This window comes from Haliotis rufescens, unplaced genomic scaffold (assembly GCF_023055435.1).
Source record: "Haliotis rufescens isolate VD_foot unplaced genomic scaffold, xgHalRufe1.0.p SCAF_12, whole genome shotgun sequence".
Lineage (NCBI taxonomy): Eukaryota > Metazoa > Mollusca > Gastropoda > Lepetellida > Haliotidae > Haliotis > Haliotis rufescens.
In genome coordinates this window covers 29,138,310-29,156,471 of record NW_025963802.1, presented here as the reverse complement: position 1 = coordinate 29,156,471, position 18,162 = coordinate 29,138,310, and the positions used below count along the sequence as shown (strand labels likewise).

The following is an 18,162-nucleotide window of genomic DNA, read 5'->3' as shown; positions in this document are numbered from 1 at the left end:
TGGCGAACTGTGGGTACAATAAAGGTGGGACGTCAATATCCCATGTTGTCCTGATGTTTTGCCAATCAAAAAGTGTAATTTCTCGACTTTGGTGCTGCAAAATAAACTCGACTTTATTGACTTTATAAACTTTTCTGCTTAGACCTTCTTCTGTATTTGACCAATAAGTCCACAACTTGCAAGTGTTACAAGGAAAGTAAGCAACATGTGGCTGTCAGCCACTTGAACATGTCTGATACCGCTACACTCCATTCCACTATTTCAGAGTGTTCGCATTTTTGAAATGTCAGTTGGACAGTAATGACCATTGGCTACGTCGTCCTTTCAGAAAAATGCAATCTGACAGTAATATAAGATTCGTTCGCGGATGTGGATAATTAAAGTTGATAAAGTCTTAACTTAATGTCAACATGGCTGATAATTCTATTCCAATATTTAAGATGTCGATTGGGCCATAATGACCCTAGGCTACATTGTCCTTTCAGAAACATGCAATTTGACCGTGATCTGAGATCATAATTCATTCGCCGATACTGATAAATAAAGTTGATAAAGTCATGTTAATGTCAATTGATATATTATCATAAAACACATTTTGAACAATAACATTGAAGTAATCAATGTTACTGAAATACCGTCTATTTCTATTTGACAGACAGACAGGCAGACAGACAGACAGACTTTATTCAGTACAGTAGGCCCATTATACAAACCAGATGGAAAATAATAGTTAAATCACATGGTGAATAAACGGCTGGAGAAAAGTACACTTTATGTCACAGGGCTAGGTGATTTGCTTCTTAGTGCTTGACAAAGGAATTTAATCAAACATTTAATAACATGGATATTGTCGGTTGACAAGTCTTATTTGACGTGAATATGAAACACGAGCTATATCATTGAGTCTATCATGTAAATTGTCCACTAAGCTCCACTGATAACCCACCATGCATATCTATGTGTGATACTATTAGATAGATATTGTGTCACATGACTGTCACATGACTGTCACATTGCGTTAACAATGTATTTACATGTTTTTGTCGTCTCCTTTTGTTTCGTGATTGGGTCTGGTGACCCTACCCCAGGGAAATACACCATCGACGACACACCCGGGTATGGGCGTGGTTTCGATGGCATCGGAGCTATCAGTGGTGGAGGGGTAAGGGTAGTATAGCGTATTGTTCATCCTCAGACAGGGCCAAATGCGACTCACGATTGTCCCTACACGAGGATTAATATCAGACATTTGGTGTTTGCTGTTACTGACAATACTTTGATAACTATGAGAATGTGAAAAGCTGAGGTTAGGGCCTCAGTAGGATGTTGTACTTGTTGCAATGTACAATGTACTTGTATCAATGTACAATGTACTTGTATCAATGTACAATGTACTTGTATCAATGTACAATGTACTTGTTGCAATGTACAATGTACTTGTATCAATGTACAATGTACTTGTATCAATGTACAATGTACTTGTATCAATGTACAATGCGACGTTATCAGAACAACTTTAGTCGATAGACGTGACAATATCATTATGCCTTAAAATTAATTTGTTGATTTCATGTTTTCCTCCGATCTAATACACAACAACATTTTTATTCAATTCAACAGGAAATGAAACTCAAAGTGGCTATTTCCGGCTTCCCTGTCAAATTGTTTGTGTAAACAAGATCACGCACAGGTGGCAGGTCACGTGATGATCAACACGTCGTGTAAATGACCACGTGACGACAAATCAACAGTCCCTTAGGGCAGTTGGCGAAACTAAGCGTTTCTTTTCTTACAGTTTCTGAATAAAGATTGTCACTAGTGCCGTCTTCACGCAGCAATGAACAGTTGTTTGTATTGTCCAGATAAAACAATTGTGAAGTTATGAGTTATGTTTAGTGATTTATGATGTTTGTTAGCATGGAAGGACATATTTCACATGGAAATATTTTGATCAAATGCACAGGCACTAAAATCCCAACTACAATGTATGTGGAAATAATTGTTGAAAAGAACACCTTTTTCATTTATATATAATGTGCTCAACAAAGTTATTTGATTTTATTGATACTTTCAATGCGCACCCAGGCCCTGAATCTGATCACTTTCCACTTTGTTCAATCAGGGTTCACTGTAACTATATGCACAAGGCTATAACTAAAGAAGCTGTTCACTCCGACGTTTCTTCAATGCCTTTGGAAAAAATATGTCCGACTGTTCCGTGGACCAGTTTATACCCTTACTTAGTAATGACCCTGATTATACTGGACAGCTATCTATGGAATCCTAGAAGGGACATCGTCGCGTTGTCGCCCTTACAGAAACAAGCAAAAAGTGTCAAAATTAACCAAAGCGTGACAATGCGACAACGCGACATATTTTGACCTTAAAAATGTCGCGTTGTCGACCTTTGGTAAAATAATAAATATTATTCAAAGACGCGACAACGCGACAATGTCCCTCCTAGGATTCCCAATGTTTTCTGTCCAGTGCATGTTGGAGAGGCTGACATGTTTATGGGTACATTATCTGGAAACAAGAAATCGACTGAGGCTCGGTATGATGCAGAATGCATAACACTGACAAGAAATGAATACACAGCAACCTTTCTGCACAGGCCACCTCCAAGCAGCTGCCAGGCTACATGTTCAAGTACCAGGATCAGATTTTCGACTTCTTGTTCAAGGTACCAAATTAAACAACAAAATTAGAAACGTAAACAAAATCATCGTTCCAATGTTTCTTGTTGTGTAAGTTAGACACACAGTCACAAATAGCTTGATCAAGTCCAGTTTGGAGTGTCATTTCAAGGTACTGACCTTGGCATGAACTACAAGGGGCAAACCATTCTCACACTATGCCACAACGTGAACCGTTGATATAACGTTGTGGAACCATATCGAATTCTGCAAGTAAAGTAAGCGACTTTTTTTTGTCTTTCCAGCCAAATTTCGGAGCATCTTTGCAAATATTGAAGGTAGAAATCGGAGGGGATGCTCAGTCTTCAGGTAAGTAAAGAATGAGTGATGAATGTTATTTAGCGCCCCATTCACACATATTCCATCAATATGTCGCTACCTTTAACGTATCAAATCCTGTCTGAAAAAGACAAACCAGTGGCCGAACGCATGAGCACCTATCCACTCCATTATAGTGTGAAGACACGCGTTCAGTCGCCACCAAAACTCACCACCCAGTGATAGAAGGAATGTAGATATGTCCTTGTACCCCGACCACATTAAACGCTAGATGGCTCTAGCAGTATATGCTAAAGATGACTGTCCACAGAGGGAACGGAGGCATCTCACATGCACAACAGCTGGGACGAGAACTACTACAGGGGCTACGAATGGTGGATAATGGAAGAAGCAAAGAAGGTAACAAATACCAATTGGAGGAATGAATGAGGAATAGTTGATGCTTTTACTGTTTCAAATGTTTCTGTTATAACTGTACCAAGATTCGTCTTGACCCATCTTCCCGAGGTAAGAGAGTTAACTGACTATCAAAGTCCAGTTTCCACTGACTTTTAAGTCAGTTAACTCTCTTGCCTCGGGAAGATGGCCTTGACCATGTTTCTAGGTTTGTTAGCAACATACTCGTGCTCGTGGGTTCCATTGTGGCAATCCTTTAAGACCTGCATCACTTCGGGCTTTCCTCCCACATTCTCCCAAAGAAGCGTTAAACCAAACTCACTCCCTCACTATAAGGGCGTCCTCACTTTTTTGTTTGTTTTTGTATTGTGCAAGTTTTTTTAATGCTGAATTATCCGCCGTCCATCTGTATTTGTATGCCGCCACTTGCAAAAAGTATCACGTTTCACAATGATTTGAAAACCACGGTCCTATATATAAATGACAGTATGCGTTTTTAAAGTGAACTGTTGCGATATAGGATTCGCCTACACTGTAGTTTATATATTTAAAACGGGCAGCTGTATTGATGTTTGAGGAAGTACACGGCATGAAAACCTGCGACAGTTGCAACCACACAGAGTGGTATCTCTGTTATTTGTGAAGTTCGGGGTTGGTGCAATCTTTGTCGTTACAGTAGACATAAGTTACGGTGATTCTCTCAGTAATAAGAGAGTTATAGTGACTTTGTTCCACAAAAAGCTTGACTCAATGCAACACATCTTGTTCAAGTTCCCCTTCATAGACTTTTATGAAAATCGTCCATGGTAAGAATGGGTTTTTTAAATTTTAAACTGTATGGTGATGGTTTCACTTTTTTTTTTTATCGAAATGTGCTTTCCTCTTTAGGTCTTTTCCCCACAATGTGCTTTTTCGGTTTTCGGGTTCAGCTTGCTCTCAAGAGTCAACCAGACATATGTTTTAATTGTCGAATATTTGACATAGATCGTCAAAGCCTTAAGGTATTTTGCAATAAAGAACCTTTTTCAACCGTTTTTTCTCTTTCCGCGGGGACACCGCCTCTGAGAAAACCTGCATGGTTTTAGATAGGTAAATCGTCTGCACTTTATTTGCCATTATATAAAAAATACTTATTGTGACGTCAAAGTTTTGATTGTGATATAGGTTTGCCAAAATGCTTTTGGGTAAATCGGTCACTATGATATTGTGAGAGATTGATCATATTTACAACAAGACATCAGACGCTTAGGATATCTCCCGTTGGACTGTGTAACATGAAATGTCGTCGCATAATCCAAATCTACGTACATAAATAACGAACAATGAATCACGATAAAAGTAAACACGAGACGTTAAAATAAACGTCGTTGAAAGATTACCATGCCAGCGCGGCGTGTTGTGAAGGCGGCAGGATGTGCCGCACCATTAATGCAGTTAATCAAGCTTCCTCCCAGCGCGTGACACCTTCGTTACACTCTCGGTAGTATTAGAGAGCTCCTGGAACGTACTATCGCTGTGAGGAGCTTGGCAGTTAATGGTCTAAGGGAGATAATCGTGTTATGATTATACAAAACAAATAAGAGTAATGTCCCTTTTATGAGCTCCATACAGTGTATTAACTTAAACTCCCTACACCGTGTGGACTTTTCCGAGTTCTATATGGAAATGCAAGGTCTTCACAGCGACCGCCCGTTCACGCATTGAGAAGGAGCTTTGAAATTTACTGGTTATCTCCCTTGTTACAGGGTCGAATTACGCCATAATTTAGTTCGGACATGTTCAAAGAATATTTTAGACTGGTTTGTCTGTCCCAGAGTGCTTGCGCTTCTCGTCGCACTTAAATCCGTTAGAAGGACAGTTTACCAGTCAAAGATTATTTATTTAAAAAAGTTACTTCCCTTTGATAAAGTACAACACAGTGTCCGAAGTTCGCACGTAGACCTTGACCCCGTTCCACAAAGCGATCGTAGCGCTACTACTGTCGTAAATCTATGCTCAAGTACCGGCGTTACGATCACCTTAGCGCTTTGCGGAACGGGGCCCTTGTAGGGAGCTTGTACAAGGGGTGAAGCTTCGTTTGAAATGACCAAGTAAACTGGTTCCCTCATTGGTACACGCCGCAAGTTTAGCGCTTAGTGCAGAAGCACAGTCTAATATACCAAGCTGAATTACTTCCCTTTGACCACAAACCTTGGAATAAAATCGATTGAATTGTCTCCCTTCCACCAAGGCAGAAGCTTTGAAACGTCGCAGATTGCAGACCTTGATCAGGTCCATGTGTCATTCTAATTTAATATATTTCTCATATTTAAGAAACTGTATGGATCTAACCTGTGTAGAAAGCTTTTGCCTTGCTCGTAAATTTACAGTATAGTATCCGGTTCCATTTTGCCCGCGACTGCATGTCAGAAAATACATCTTCTTTTAACTTAAAGTGATTTTAGAACTGATGCGAACATATGTTTTATTAGTCATGACTTGAAATAGGTCAATGGTAAAGAGGTTTTTTTTAAAATATGACTTGATGGTGATGATTTCTTTTTATTTGCACGTGCATTTCTCTTCAGACCTTTTCCCGCTAATTTCTATTTTCCGGTCCAGCTTGCTCTCAATAGTCGACCAGGCATATGTTTAAATTTCCTAATATTTGGTATTGATCGTCAAAGCCTGCAATTAGGAACCTTTTATTCCTTTTTTTCTTTGTTCAACCTCCACCCCACCCTCCTATGATAGGTACACAGCATTCTTTACACGTGAATTCCCTAGGCATACAGGCCAGGTTTTGTGGGTTGGTTCTACTAGCTGCGAAGTCGTGTCTTAGTACTGCTCTGCTTTTTCTATCCACTGGTCACTGAGCCGTGAACAGCAGAGATGTTGCTGATGCGGCTATAGACATTATTCACTCACTTACTGCACTGGACGCTAATACATAGAGCTGCGATTCACGCATAACAAAGTCACAAGCTCCGTGAAAGTACAGATGAAAAACATTCATAGTTCCCAAAATGTACTTTCGTAATAGTTATGAGTCTAAGAGCACGAATGAGTCGAGTTTATTGCCCTGGACGCCGTGTATGGAAAGGTTAGCTGTTGTGGTTTGGTTGTAGAGGAACCCGAACATCAGGCTGTACGGTCTCCCCTGGGCGTTCCCCGGCTGGGTGGGTAATGGCTCCGTCCACGACCCCTGGGGGGACCCCCAGCTCACTGTGGACTATGTGGTCAAGTGGATAGAGGGAGCCAAGGTCTTCCATCATCTGGATATAGACTATATTGGGGTAAGTACGGGACTTCCAGGTTACAATAGATCGCCAGCAACCTATGCTGTTCGCGAGAGGCGACTACATGTGATCGGAGGGTCAAACTCTGTGGCTTGGTTGATTCTGTGTCATCGTACGAAGACTTGGGACGTGCTAAACGTCTTATGCCACTGGTAGGGCAGGATAAGCTCACCTTCTCGCAAACACCTGGTATCATCACTATTTGATAGTTGTTCATACATCGGAATTGTACAGTCTGCTTTTAGCAGAGTTTTTTTTTTATGAATAGAGACATGGTATTGACAGTATTATTCATATACTTATGATATCAATCACTGGTTTGCCTCGACCGCGTCGTATAGCTGAAAAAAGCCCTGCTGAACAACGCATGCAACGGAATGATGAATTATGCAGATCCAGTTTGCAGTTGTCAGGTCTCGACATGTCTTGAGGCATTTGCACATTTAACTAGGCTAAATGAGAGACCCTTGATATACGAAGATGATGCTTCTATAATTCTTAAATATCATGAGATAATAGACAGATGGTGATGGTCTGACACTATGCTCTTTTGCAGATATGGAATGAAAGACCCCACAGTGTTCCCTATATAAAGGTGACAAAAAACTGAGTGCATAGTTTTAGGGAAATCATGCAATAATCACCTGTCAAAATGCAATCAATCTGGATTACAGTCAAAATACTAATATCCTTGTTTATGGGAAAACAATTTAAATTAAATCTCACACCTTCAAAAATAATACGTGTCAATAGTTGTGTAAAAGCGGAAATTCTTCAGCAGCTCACACTTAGGTTCTACGTTTTCTGTTGACTCCAAGTTACTGAGGCGGACTCTGGACCAAAGAAACCTGACCAGTGTGAGGATAGTCGCCGCGGATGGTTTTTGGGGAGGCATTGTCCAAGACATTCTACAGGACTCGGAGCTCGCAGACGCCGTGGACTCTATTGGGTAAATCGTTGTCCGTCTTATCACCACGGACACTCAGCAACATAATAACGAACCCTAGCGTACCTTGTCGTCTATTCGCTTTACATGAACGTCGGTTCGAATCCCGGTTTGCTCTGATTGTGTTTCTGGATTTGTCAGCACTACCTGTGCTCGTGGGTTTCATCAAAGTGTTAAAAGTTCATGTTAAGACGTGAATCCCTTGGATTTTCACCCAAATGAGCTGACACGCAGTTATATAACTAAAATACTGTTCAAGACGTCGTTAAACCCAGCGCACTCACTCATTCTAGCCTACCTTGCTCATTTTCATTACCAAACTGAAGACGTTTGAGCAACGTTTAGGCAAAACTGTTAGAATCGTTGACAGTGTTTGATGTCACTGTCTTTTCATTGTTGTGAACACATGATGTAGTCTAAGTTTCCAAAAAAAAAGAAATGTAATCGACCCTTTCTGTTAAAATGTATTATACACACCCGATCCGATTGAACACATGAGATACTGTATCAGGTCACAATGTTGCCTGTCCCTACAGAACCCACTACCCGGGAACGCTGTCCCCCCGCGAGGCCGTCATGACCGGTAAACAACTGTGGGCGTCGGAAGACTACGGAAGCTTCAACGACGAGATTGGCGGGGGATGCTGGGCTAGGGTAAGCTTCATCATTTTCTAATTAATCTTTTCACGGCTGAAGGACGTGAAGTCTCCTGTTGATTAATTCACTCAAATTACACAACACATCATATAGGGGAAGTAATGAATGTTTTATTTGTTGCAGACTCTCAACATGAACTATGTCAACGGCCTCATGACATCGTGAGCTACTCTTTGATTGAGACGGAAGACGCGGCATTTAATATTATATACATGCATGAAGGACAAAGCTAGTTTACCTTTCAAGTTCGAACATTGTTTTGTCTCCCGAATACTTATAAATAATATATGTCATTCCCAACACACCCTGTCTGATGCCATACAGAGATTTCACAGATCGTCGATCAATTTCGAAATCAAGTAACTTCCTTAATTCCACCAAATGATGCTTTGATCCCAAACCTACATCTTATGATGAACCAAATTTAAAGCAGATTGCAAGTTATTGTTTGTCTATGTGTTTCTCGTAGCCCTCACGGACTTTAGTATGGTCAAGGCCTGTTCCAAGGTCCTTTAGGAATAACAGATATGACGGGCATCGCGTTGGGCTATTATACATGTTTTCGAATTTGAGACACCCATATACCGACTTTTATTGAGCTAGATGTTAAACACTCGGGTTAACCGATAATTTTGCTTTCAAAGTAGCCTGTTACAGTTCCTACTTGTACAAGGTTACACGATGGAATATGATTGTAATAATGTCTGGTCCTCCAGTTCCATTGCGTGGTGTATGGTGACCGGGTTCTACTACCCCCTCCCTTGGTACAGAGACGCCCTGATGACGGCAAACAGGGCCTGGGATAACAGCTACACCGTCAACACTCCCATATGGATCACAGGTACATTGCGCCCTATATAGCAACATCTTCGATATAGCAGGTGCAAGAATAGTAACTGGACTAAGGATACGTGTACAGCATGGCTATGTTCACAAGAACGATCCTTATTATGTAGAAAATGCATCTAATGAATCTGACTAGACTGGGCTCTAAATGAGCTTCACCATGGGCCGCCATTGACCAGTTATAAGAAACCATCACTATTGGTGAAAAGACCTTCACATGACACAAACAAAGGGCCAATGGCGCATTTTAATGGTCAGTCATAGTCCAGAGCGGGACTATTCTCTGTGTAGGTATACAAGAAATGTACCATATGTTTGTTATTGAACTTTAAGGTTTATAGAATAGATCCTTTGTAAAAACATAAACTGTACGTATAAAGCGGTGTTTTGCCATCGCACTCCTTCTTTACATGTACACGTAGACATTACAACTACAAGTTGCAGAAAAGTAATACTAGAACGTTTCAATCAGCTGCATATTGTACACTGTTTACAGCCCACACGACCCAGTTCACGGAGATAGGATGGCACTATCTGGCTCACGGCTCTGGGGTGGGGAATTTCTCCGGGGGAGGGAGTTACGTGTCCCTGGTCAGCCCTGACGGCAAGAACCTTACCATTGTCATAGAAACCATGGTGAGTGGATCATCCTTGTTTTATTTCATTGGGTAGGACAGAAACATCGGCGCTACTTGATGTAATATAATTGATTTATAGAGATTTGATAAACGGAGGAACATGTATGCAACATAGCTCATCATTCATTAACCGTAATTAGTAGATATATGCCAAACACAACCGGCTGACATGTATACTGGGATTCCGGGATTCACAGAAACATTCCAGAAAATTCTTCTTTTACGTTCCATGTATCTGCTAAACAAAATGTATGTGACGTGCCAGTTCACTGTAAGGCAGTGTCAGGTCCTGTCTCTTGGTGTGTTTCCTCAGTAGACAAGGGTAGGATTTATTTCAGAGTCACGACCACTCCGTGTGCACCAGGCCGCCCCTGTCTCCATACACAGTCAGTCAGCAGAACGTCACACTCGTCCTCAAAGGAAGCTTCGTAAGTATTTGTAGTTGACACAAGCTGAGTATGCTTGTCACAAGTAGGACAGCAGTAACAGGAGTCTCAGTAGCAGCCTGTACGACCTAGCAGCCTATATGAATTGTACTAATCAACAGTCTGGTATACGCCCATATCGGCCTGCGCCACACAGTGTGAGTACGGGCTGGCTGGAAGTTGGTCAGTTCGGATTTGCCAGGCCAAGACATTCCTGGTCATATAGCACGTTTAATGACAGCATTCATACATTTCGTGAGCGTCTTGAATAATTTGGCAGGTATGGGTCCTTGTTCTGTCATATTGTGCCGGGAGAGAGGGTTATAACATTATTTGTTCTGACTTCGCATTATGTGTGACGTACATACAATACAGACTTGATAGATTTAAAAAGCTACCGTAGTGGTAACTCACGAACGTTAACGTGAGCTTTGCAGCTCTAAGATCGGAGGAGGCCTGATCTACCCAGTTGACCACTATATATGAAATGTAAACTCTGAACGGAAATCACCCACACTAAACCAAGACACCAACACTGAGAAATACCAAGGAATTGTTCAGTTGTATGACAAGACAAATTATGCTATTCATCAGTACTGTCTTGAAGCGGGATAGTTTCGAGTTACAATCTGGCAATTCTGTTCTTAAAACATGAAGTGCGGTCGCTTAATATAGAACCATTGCAAGCGGAGGTCCATTCCTGTTACAAGGGGTCAACTGCAAAGGTTGTTTGACAAAATGTTAGAAATATTTAAAGATAGGTTGTGTTTATATAGCTGATGTATGTCTCTATTTTGTGCAGAGGAATATCACCACGCTGAATGTGTGGCGCACCAGATTCCAGTATGGCGGTAAAGCGTCAACTGTGTTCAGGAAACTCCGTCCCGTTAAGGTGAGCTACGTAAACACAATGAAACATCAGTGGACTGACAGATCCCAGCACACACGTAGCCTGCCCGTACGTAGATGGTGATAACACAAGGTACATGTCCTACTCAGGTGATGATACGTATGTTAAGCGTGGATACCTATTGCTGTGAGCCTGAAGAAAAGTGTGGGTGATTGAAAATTGCTAAACAACCTCATCAGCAATTTTAAAGCTGTTCGCAGAAAAGGAGGTTTACAATTTGAGTTTAAACATATTTTATTCACATGAAAAGGATTGGGCACAAGTTATCACAACATAGAACGCCCTCTACCATAGATTTACATGTATTCGTATTTACAGTTAATAAATTAAATGACAGAAAGGAAAGAAAAGAAATAGAGAAACGCATGTACATTCACATTATGTACATACAGTTTGAGTATATAAGTAACACCAACAAAAAGCTCATATTTAAATACCTTATGTCCTCACGTAGTACAGTACTGTTGAAAACAAACGTCTCCTCAATCGGCCACGAAAGTTCATCCTCACTACCGATACCTCGTCGCGAACGTTTTGCGTCCCTGTCGCGATCGAACGTATGTTTTATATAGTACTGTAAAAGCGATTTCGGCATGAATAGCTGTGACTGGTTGGATGTCATAGGAAATGTTTGTATGTTGTCCTTCAAATTGTGTTGATGTTCTGTTGATATTACCTAACTGTATAGACGGGGGAGACAAATCTATGAAACGTGCATGCCGCCATGTTGCAGGTGCGAAGGAACCGCGTCAAGCTACAGCTCCTCCCGGACGAGGTGTACACCCTCACCACGATGCCCACAGGCAACAAGGGGTCCTTCCCGTCGGGGCCCTCGCAGGGAGACTTCCCCTTCATCTACCTGGAAAACTTTGAAGGTAATCATAAAACGCATTACTGTTTGACTGATATCTTCAATGACATGAACAGTTAGAGAGCAACACTATTTCTTCAGTCAGTGCAAACAATACCTTCTTTGAAACGTTGGTGAGTTATTAGCAATGCAGTCATGTCCGAATTCTTTCGTTACTTTTCATGCATTTTTGAAATACCGTAAATCAATTTAGGTGTAATTTGCATTGAGATGGTTCTTGTCACTTTGCAGAAACTGTGATAATAAAACAAAAATTAGAAGTTAATGGGAAGGAATTTTCTGTTTATAATGTTATGAAGACAAATACAAATACCATGACAATAATGCAAAATATATCGCATTTCGCCCAAAACATCGAAATTCATTTGAGAGGTGTAAAGCTTACAAGCGTTCGTTTCGTTTGATCCAGGAAATATGGTTTTCAACTTGTTTTACAGTTAAGTATAACACAATCTGTTCGGACGTTGGCATAGAACGAGAATGATCGTTCCTGTACGTTTTGTCACAAATGCTAAAAAGTGGTACACTCTCCTTCTACAATACATGGACGCCTGTGAGACCTTTATAGGGGTTATAGTATTCATAAATCTAATCATGGTGTAGGTAAATAAAACTAATATTTGTGTTAGTATATGGTGTAAGTCTTAATTTGACATTGAAGATTGACGGCAAATTATATTTTCCAAATAAACAGAGCCATCATTATAAAATAAAAATACACAGTTGTTATGTTCTTTTGAACTTAAAATTTCAGCCGAGATTTAAGAATGAAACATGAGAAAACTTTGGGAGTTCGGAACCAACTCGATCGTTTTCCGTTTTTCTGCTTTCTGTGACATCAAGGAGACAGTTACAGGACATGCTTACCCTTTTCGCAAAACACTCTGGGGACGTTCCTTCTGCTGTTGTTCTGCTCTGAAAAATGCAAACTTGTCAGGATAGGTGCCGGTAGCCCATGATAGTGGAAAATGGCGAGAGTGAAATGGGAATCGGATGGTCTGACATGGCTGATTGCATGTCATCATACCGTGATGGTGTGGATCGTTGTTCATGCTTAATGCCTGGCTTAGTCTCTATTATTTAAAGACCGTCTTGACATAGCTAGAAAATTGCTGACTGCGGCAATTGACAACATTCATTCACTAACGGTACAAAAGTACCAATAAAACAACCAGTGATAAAGAGTTACGTCCTTGTTGTGTTGACGTGTATATCTGGATTTCATTAAATTGAAAAAAAATACCTAATTTTCATACCAGAAGACACGAGAAGACAATAAAAAACTGTGACCTTATGAAATTTGAATATTCAGATCCTCGACTGGTTATTGACATGTTTGTTTTCTTTGCATAGGCTACTCTCAAAATTCGGAGCCATTTACGTTTGCCCAACAGATGGGATCTTTCGAGGTTATATACACTGGTGTACCCCATAAAAACGTGTTGCGTCAGATGGTCCTGCAGGAACCGGTGTCGTGGTGTAGTCCCGAGACACAGATACAACACCCACTCAACATTGTCGGGGATTACAACTGGTACGTTGCTCGATGATATCAAGTGGGAAGCATCATTTCAAAGAAAATCATTTCTCTAAGTCAATGATATCTATTCGGTGTGTATCACCCCTGGTGTAATATGATAATATTATTAATTCAACCTGGGTTTAACCATGTCCGCAAGAACAAGATATACAGCTAAAATTGCTTAGTTGAATTAGACTCACCTGGTAACCAGACCGCATCAGTGGTTTAACTGCAGTATTACTGTATATCAGGACGGACGTCAGTGTGGAGATGGAGATCAAGCTCGGTGACGTGAACGGCAGTAACGGCTACTTCCTGGCTGTGAGGGTGGACAGAGGGGGATGCAACTCCTCATCCGCCAGGGGCGTTTTTCTCTACATCTACCCCAGCCAGAAACAGTTCGTCCTCTCCGCCGACATAGGCAAGGGCGATTGAAATAAAAGCCATTAAATACACAAAAGTGATTGATTACAAACTAAGTGAATCTAATTTTGAAACAATTCTATTTTGCGAGGTACGAATTTGACTTGAAAATGTCACAGTGATATCCACTTGACAAATTCGTCCCTATCTTGATAATACACATTACAATTTAGCTGCAACAGTAATCCCGCGTGTGTTGTAGGCCAGACCTCGACCATTATGAAAGGCAGCATTGAGACGCCAAATCCCGCCTGGAACAAAGTGTCCCTTAAAGCAGAGGTAAGGAGACATGATTGTTACTTTACCACCCGGCGACGTGGAATTGGGCTCTAATAGGACACAACTATCCATTGTCAAACCTACTCCATGCTGCCATGACAGCACCATTACTATAAAAGACGCAAGAACTGTCGGAAGAGCCGACTGGGTGAGCAGATGCTGTGACTTGACTGGTTATTGATACCCTCGTTCTCCAATGACGGGCGAAGATCGTTGTTCAGGCTTTCAAAACCGACTCCGAGGTCTTGACTGAAAACGTAAAGCCGGGAAAGAGGTTAATTGGAAGGGAAGTTCCCTCTTTCTCCGGCCTACATTATCAGTCAGGACTTGTGGAAGGGGTGTTCATCCAACTCATAAACCAAAAGACAAAACTAAAGCGTCTTCTTTCAACAATTTTTATGTTTCTGACATGCATTATATAAACCTTAGGAAACGGACATTTTAATATATCTCTTATCATCGCCGCTGCATCGTAATGGTTCACTCACTAGGTTACACATATGATAGTTGTAAGTTCCATGAAATGTAACTATGTTGTTAGATTTTACATCATGCCGCACATTTCCTAAAGTTGCATGTATTCAGTCGAGTAGGAATATAGCGTCCCCATGCACGCGAAAGATATATTGTTTAACTTATTATTTTTATAATCCTCAAGGTGTCTACTAAATGAATTGTTGTTTCCAAGGGAAAATATTGTCCCATGATGTCCACTGGTGGACTGGATTTCTGACGAAATATATAATCGGCATAACTTTTGAGCAAGACATGATTAAAATGTTATTTAAATATGTTCGGTACATTAAAACACGAAAAACGTGAAAAGTATAATTTACTCAAAAAAGGCCAAGATAATAGTTCTCAGAGAAAAGGAATTTCTCAACCACAATCATAGATTAGGGAATACAAGAGTGCCGAGTCTAAGTCTATTGTTGTTCACAGTAGCATAGTAGTAGGTGGATATGTTGTCAAGCGTTTGAATGTTCCTTTGATTCACGACACACCTTGATCAGCTATACCCTCTGATTGGACGTAAAACCAACCATCTTCATGACAACTGTGAGTATCAAGATACTCTTAACGTAGGCATTAACAATACCACTACTGAGACCATTGTAATCCCACCTACGCCCATTCTTTGTGAGGGGACTCTTCAGAAAGTAAGAATAAGGTATATGGATGAACTTCTTTATTACAATTGGGAGCGAACGTTTCAGAGTAGGTTCTGACCTACAGTGTGATAACAGTGTTAGAACCTACACCGAAATGATCACTCCTAATTGTAATACAGAGGTTGTTCATCCATATATCTTATGCTTGCATAGTATTCCAACATGTACAAGAAAGAAGAGACTCTTCAGTAGCCAAGCCAGGTACATCAGGGATGCCAGAAGGTAAAGAGATAGATACTGATCCTTTCACTGATAATGAGATTAAGGCAGGAGAAGTTCGATCTCAGGTTTCAATGGTGTCTGTTCAAAGGATAAGTTAGACTTAGGATTTACCTCAGCTGTCAAACACAGGATAAAACTAACTGATAAACAGTTATTAGCATATTGTGTTATTTGCAAGTTCCATAGCCCTTTGTCATAAAAAGATTGTCTTGTGTAGATGAAAGGATGGTCGTCTTAGGATGTGTACAGATGTGACCTCAATAATAGGACACTCAAAGATTTGTACGCTTTTCCCCACATTCAAGAGAAATTAGATTGTTTGGCTGGAAATTGACTTTTCACCAAACTTGACATGAAGTCTGTTTATTAACAAGTGGAAATCACAGAGGAGGACAAAGAAGCCAGCTTTTTTTAATGTAACCACCTCCCATTTGGTTTGACCAACAGCCCAGCAACATATCAACGGTTGATGGAAGAATGTCCGGATGGTTTACATTTGTCTAATATTCATTGATGACATCGTTAGTCTTCTAATATCTAGACAGTAACCTCAAGTTAGCATGTAATGTAATTTCTGCAAAAGGAAAGTCTGCTATGTAGGGCATGCTTTGTCAGAGCATGGGGTTGGACTATTCACAAAAGTTAGAAATGTTATCTTCATGTCCCAGACCAACTTCTCCCTACCCGCGTTTAAGGTTTGCTGGTTACTATCAAGGTTTTGTTGCCAATTTTGCCCAAATTGCCTGACCTTAAATTTCTACCTAATGCCTTATGTAAGAGAAAACTGAAAAGAAAGACTCCAGAGAATACAGGAATCGGAAACCACAATTTTGTGATTTACGAGCAAGATTACTTTTAACACCTGTTCTTGGTTTCTGTTTATTTTCACTTCCTTTTGAGTTTATGCAGAATCTAGCCAGAAGGGTTGAGGAGTAGTTTTGACCAAATCCACGGTGGAGAGAAGCTAGTGATTAGTCATGCAAGTCGTGGGCTTTCAAAATCAGAGCACTACTTGCCGTACGTCTGCTAGATTTCTTATTTTGGATGTGGGCAGGCACTGATAAATACCATGACTATCTTGGTGGACACAAATTTAAAGTTCTGACTAAAACTAACTCCTCAAATATGCTCTTACTAGTGCAAAACTGGTTACAACCTGTGCAGCTCGTCCTTTCGCACAAGCAGTGTATAATCGTTTCTTTGTTACTGTTACTTACTGAAACTCATTTTTGCGAATAGCTATCAATGTAAATATTTTTCAGACTGTTCCTTCCGGATTCCATAGAAAACAAATAAATTTGCTTTGTATGTAGATAGATATGTGCAAGTCTTCGAGTAAACGACGTTTTCAAGTTTTTCGTGTTTAATTGTAAGTAATATTTTAATGATGCAAATAACCCTTTCCACCGCTTTGTCAGGTGGAATGTACATACAAAAATAGTCTTATATGTTTATGTGCCATGTCTTGCTTAAAAGTTATGCTGAATAAACATTTTCAATGAAAATCCAATATGGCCGCCAATAAGTGAGTGAGTGAGTATGCTTTTACGCCACTTTTAGCATTATTCCAGCAATATCATGGCGGGGGACACCAGAAATGGGCTTCACACATTGTACCCATGTCGGGAATCGAACCCCGGGTCTTCGGCGTGACGAACGAACGAACGCTTTAACCACTAGGCTACCCGACCGCCCCGGCCGCCAATGGACACCATGGGACAATATTTCGCCATGGGAACACCAAAATTGATTAAATAGACACTATGAGGATTACAAAAATGTAATTTAAAAATATCTATCTTTTGAGTGCATGGGGACCCTATTTTCCTACTAGATAAATTGTGTGTAATGTATGAGGCAGAGGGAATTTCTGTTGAATATATGTGGGACATATGGAATTTCTATGAAATATCCCTCGGACAGAGGTATATTCTGTAGAAGGTCCCTGATAAGAGGTTATGAATAGGAGGCCCCATACAAAAACAATTGGATGACGCCACCAGAGGTCTATGCGACACTGGCTTGTCAGGCCATGACACGATCATTCACAGGTCGGTGTGATGTAGATGTCAGTGTAAAAGAAAAGCCTTGTTGCAGGGAAACTATGCCGACGCGACGTTCAACGACGTCAGCCTGATGCATGTGCAGCTGCCCAGTGGTCCAGCTAATGGCTTTGTTGGTCTGGGAACGTCTTCCTGGGGGTTGGCTGACTTCGACAACATGCTGATACAGCCAGCCAACTGGACCAGCACGGCCAGGACACAGGAAGATAGCAGGCTGTACTTTAAGCCTGGACAATAGTGTCGTTGGATGTGGTGGTTATAGGGGCTGTGTTTGACACATTCTGAAATTGCTAACCATTTGAATTGAAACAGACTGGATTGACAGATATCAAAGATTGTGCACGGCAATTTGGTGTACTTTAAGATTTATGGTTGGAATGTTTATGTTTTTATTTGTAATTGAGGTATGCCTCACGATATAAAGTGTTTTGTTTAATCCTTATAAACTAATGTTTGTCAATAAAGTCAGTTTCAACAGATGCAAACTTTGAAGTTATTTTTAATGGCAGATAAACTGTGATATTGTTGACGCATTGCTT

General features: G+C 40.6%; 1 protein-coding gene across 1 annotated transcript; it reads left to right on the top strand.

Moving 5' to 3' along the window:
• Positions 1 to 1,006: 1,006 nt before the first annotated feature.
• Positions 1,007 to 18,102, top strand: LOC124117806 (galactocerebrosidase-like). Its single transcript, XM_046479832.2, has 18 exons — positions 1,007 to 1,162; positions 2,615 to 2,683; positions 2,942 to 3,005; positions 3,286 to 3,374; positions 6,479 to 6,646; positions 7,206 to 7,244; positions 7,468 to 7,598; positions 8,132 to 8,249; positions 8,376 to 8,413; positions 8,969 to 9,093; positions 9,595 to 9,734; positions 10,075 to 10,164; positions 10,964 to 11,053; positions 11,805 to 11,946; positions 13,296 to 13,476; positions 13,716 to 13,885; positions 14,090 to 14,166; positions 17,658 to 18,102. The coding sequence occupies exons 1-18, from the start codon at positions 1,025 to 1,027 to the stop codon at positions 17,859 to 17,861; spliced, it is 2,073 nt and encodes a 690-aa protein (XP_046335788.2). The 5' UTR covers positions 1,007 to 1,024; the 3' UTR covers positions 17,862 to 18,102.
• The last annotated feature ends 60 nt before the right edge of the window (positions 18,103 to 18,162 follow it).

Bases quoted from the DNA above. Each gene is read 5' to 3' on its own strand.
- LOC124117806 (XM_046479832.2), top strand. From the start codon at position 1,025: ATGTATTTACATGTTTTTGTCGTCTCCTTTTGTTTCGTGATTGGGTCT. The intron at 9,735-10,074 runs GTGAGTGGATCA...GATTTATTTCAG, and splicing joins CCATTGTCATAGAAACCATG to AGTCACGACCACTCCGTGTG. The intron at 13,886-14,089 runs GCAAGGGCGATT...CGTGTGTTGTAG, and splicing joins CGTCCTCTCCGCCGACATAG to GCCAGACCTCGACCATTATG.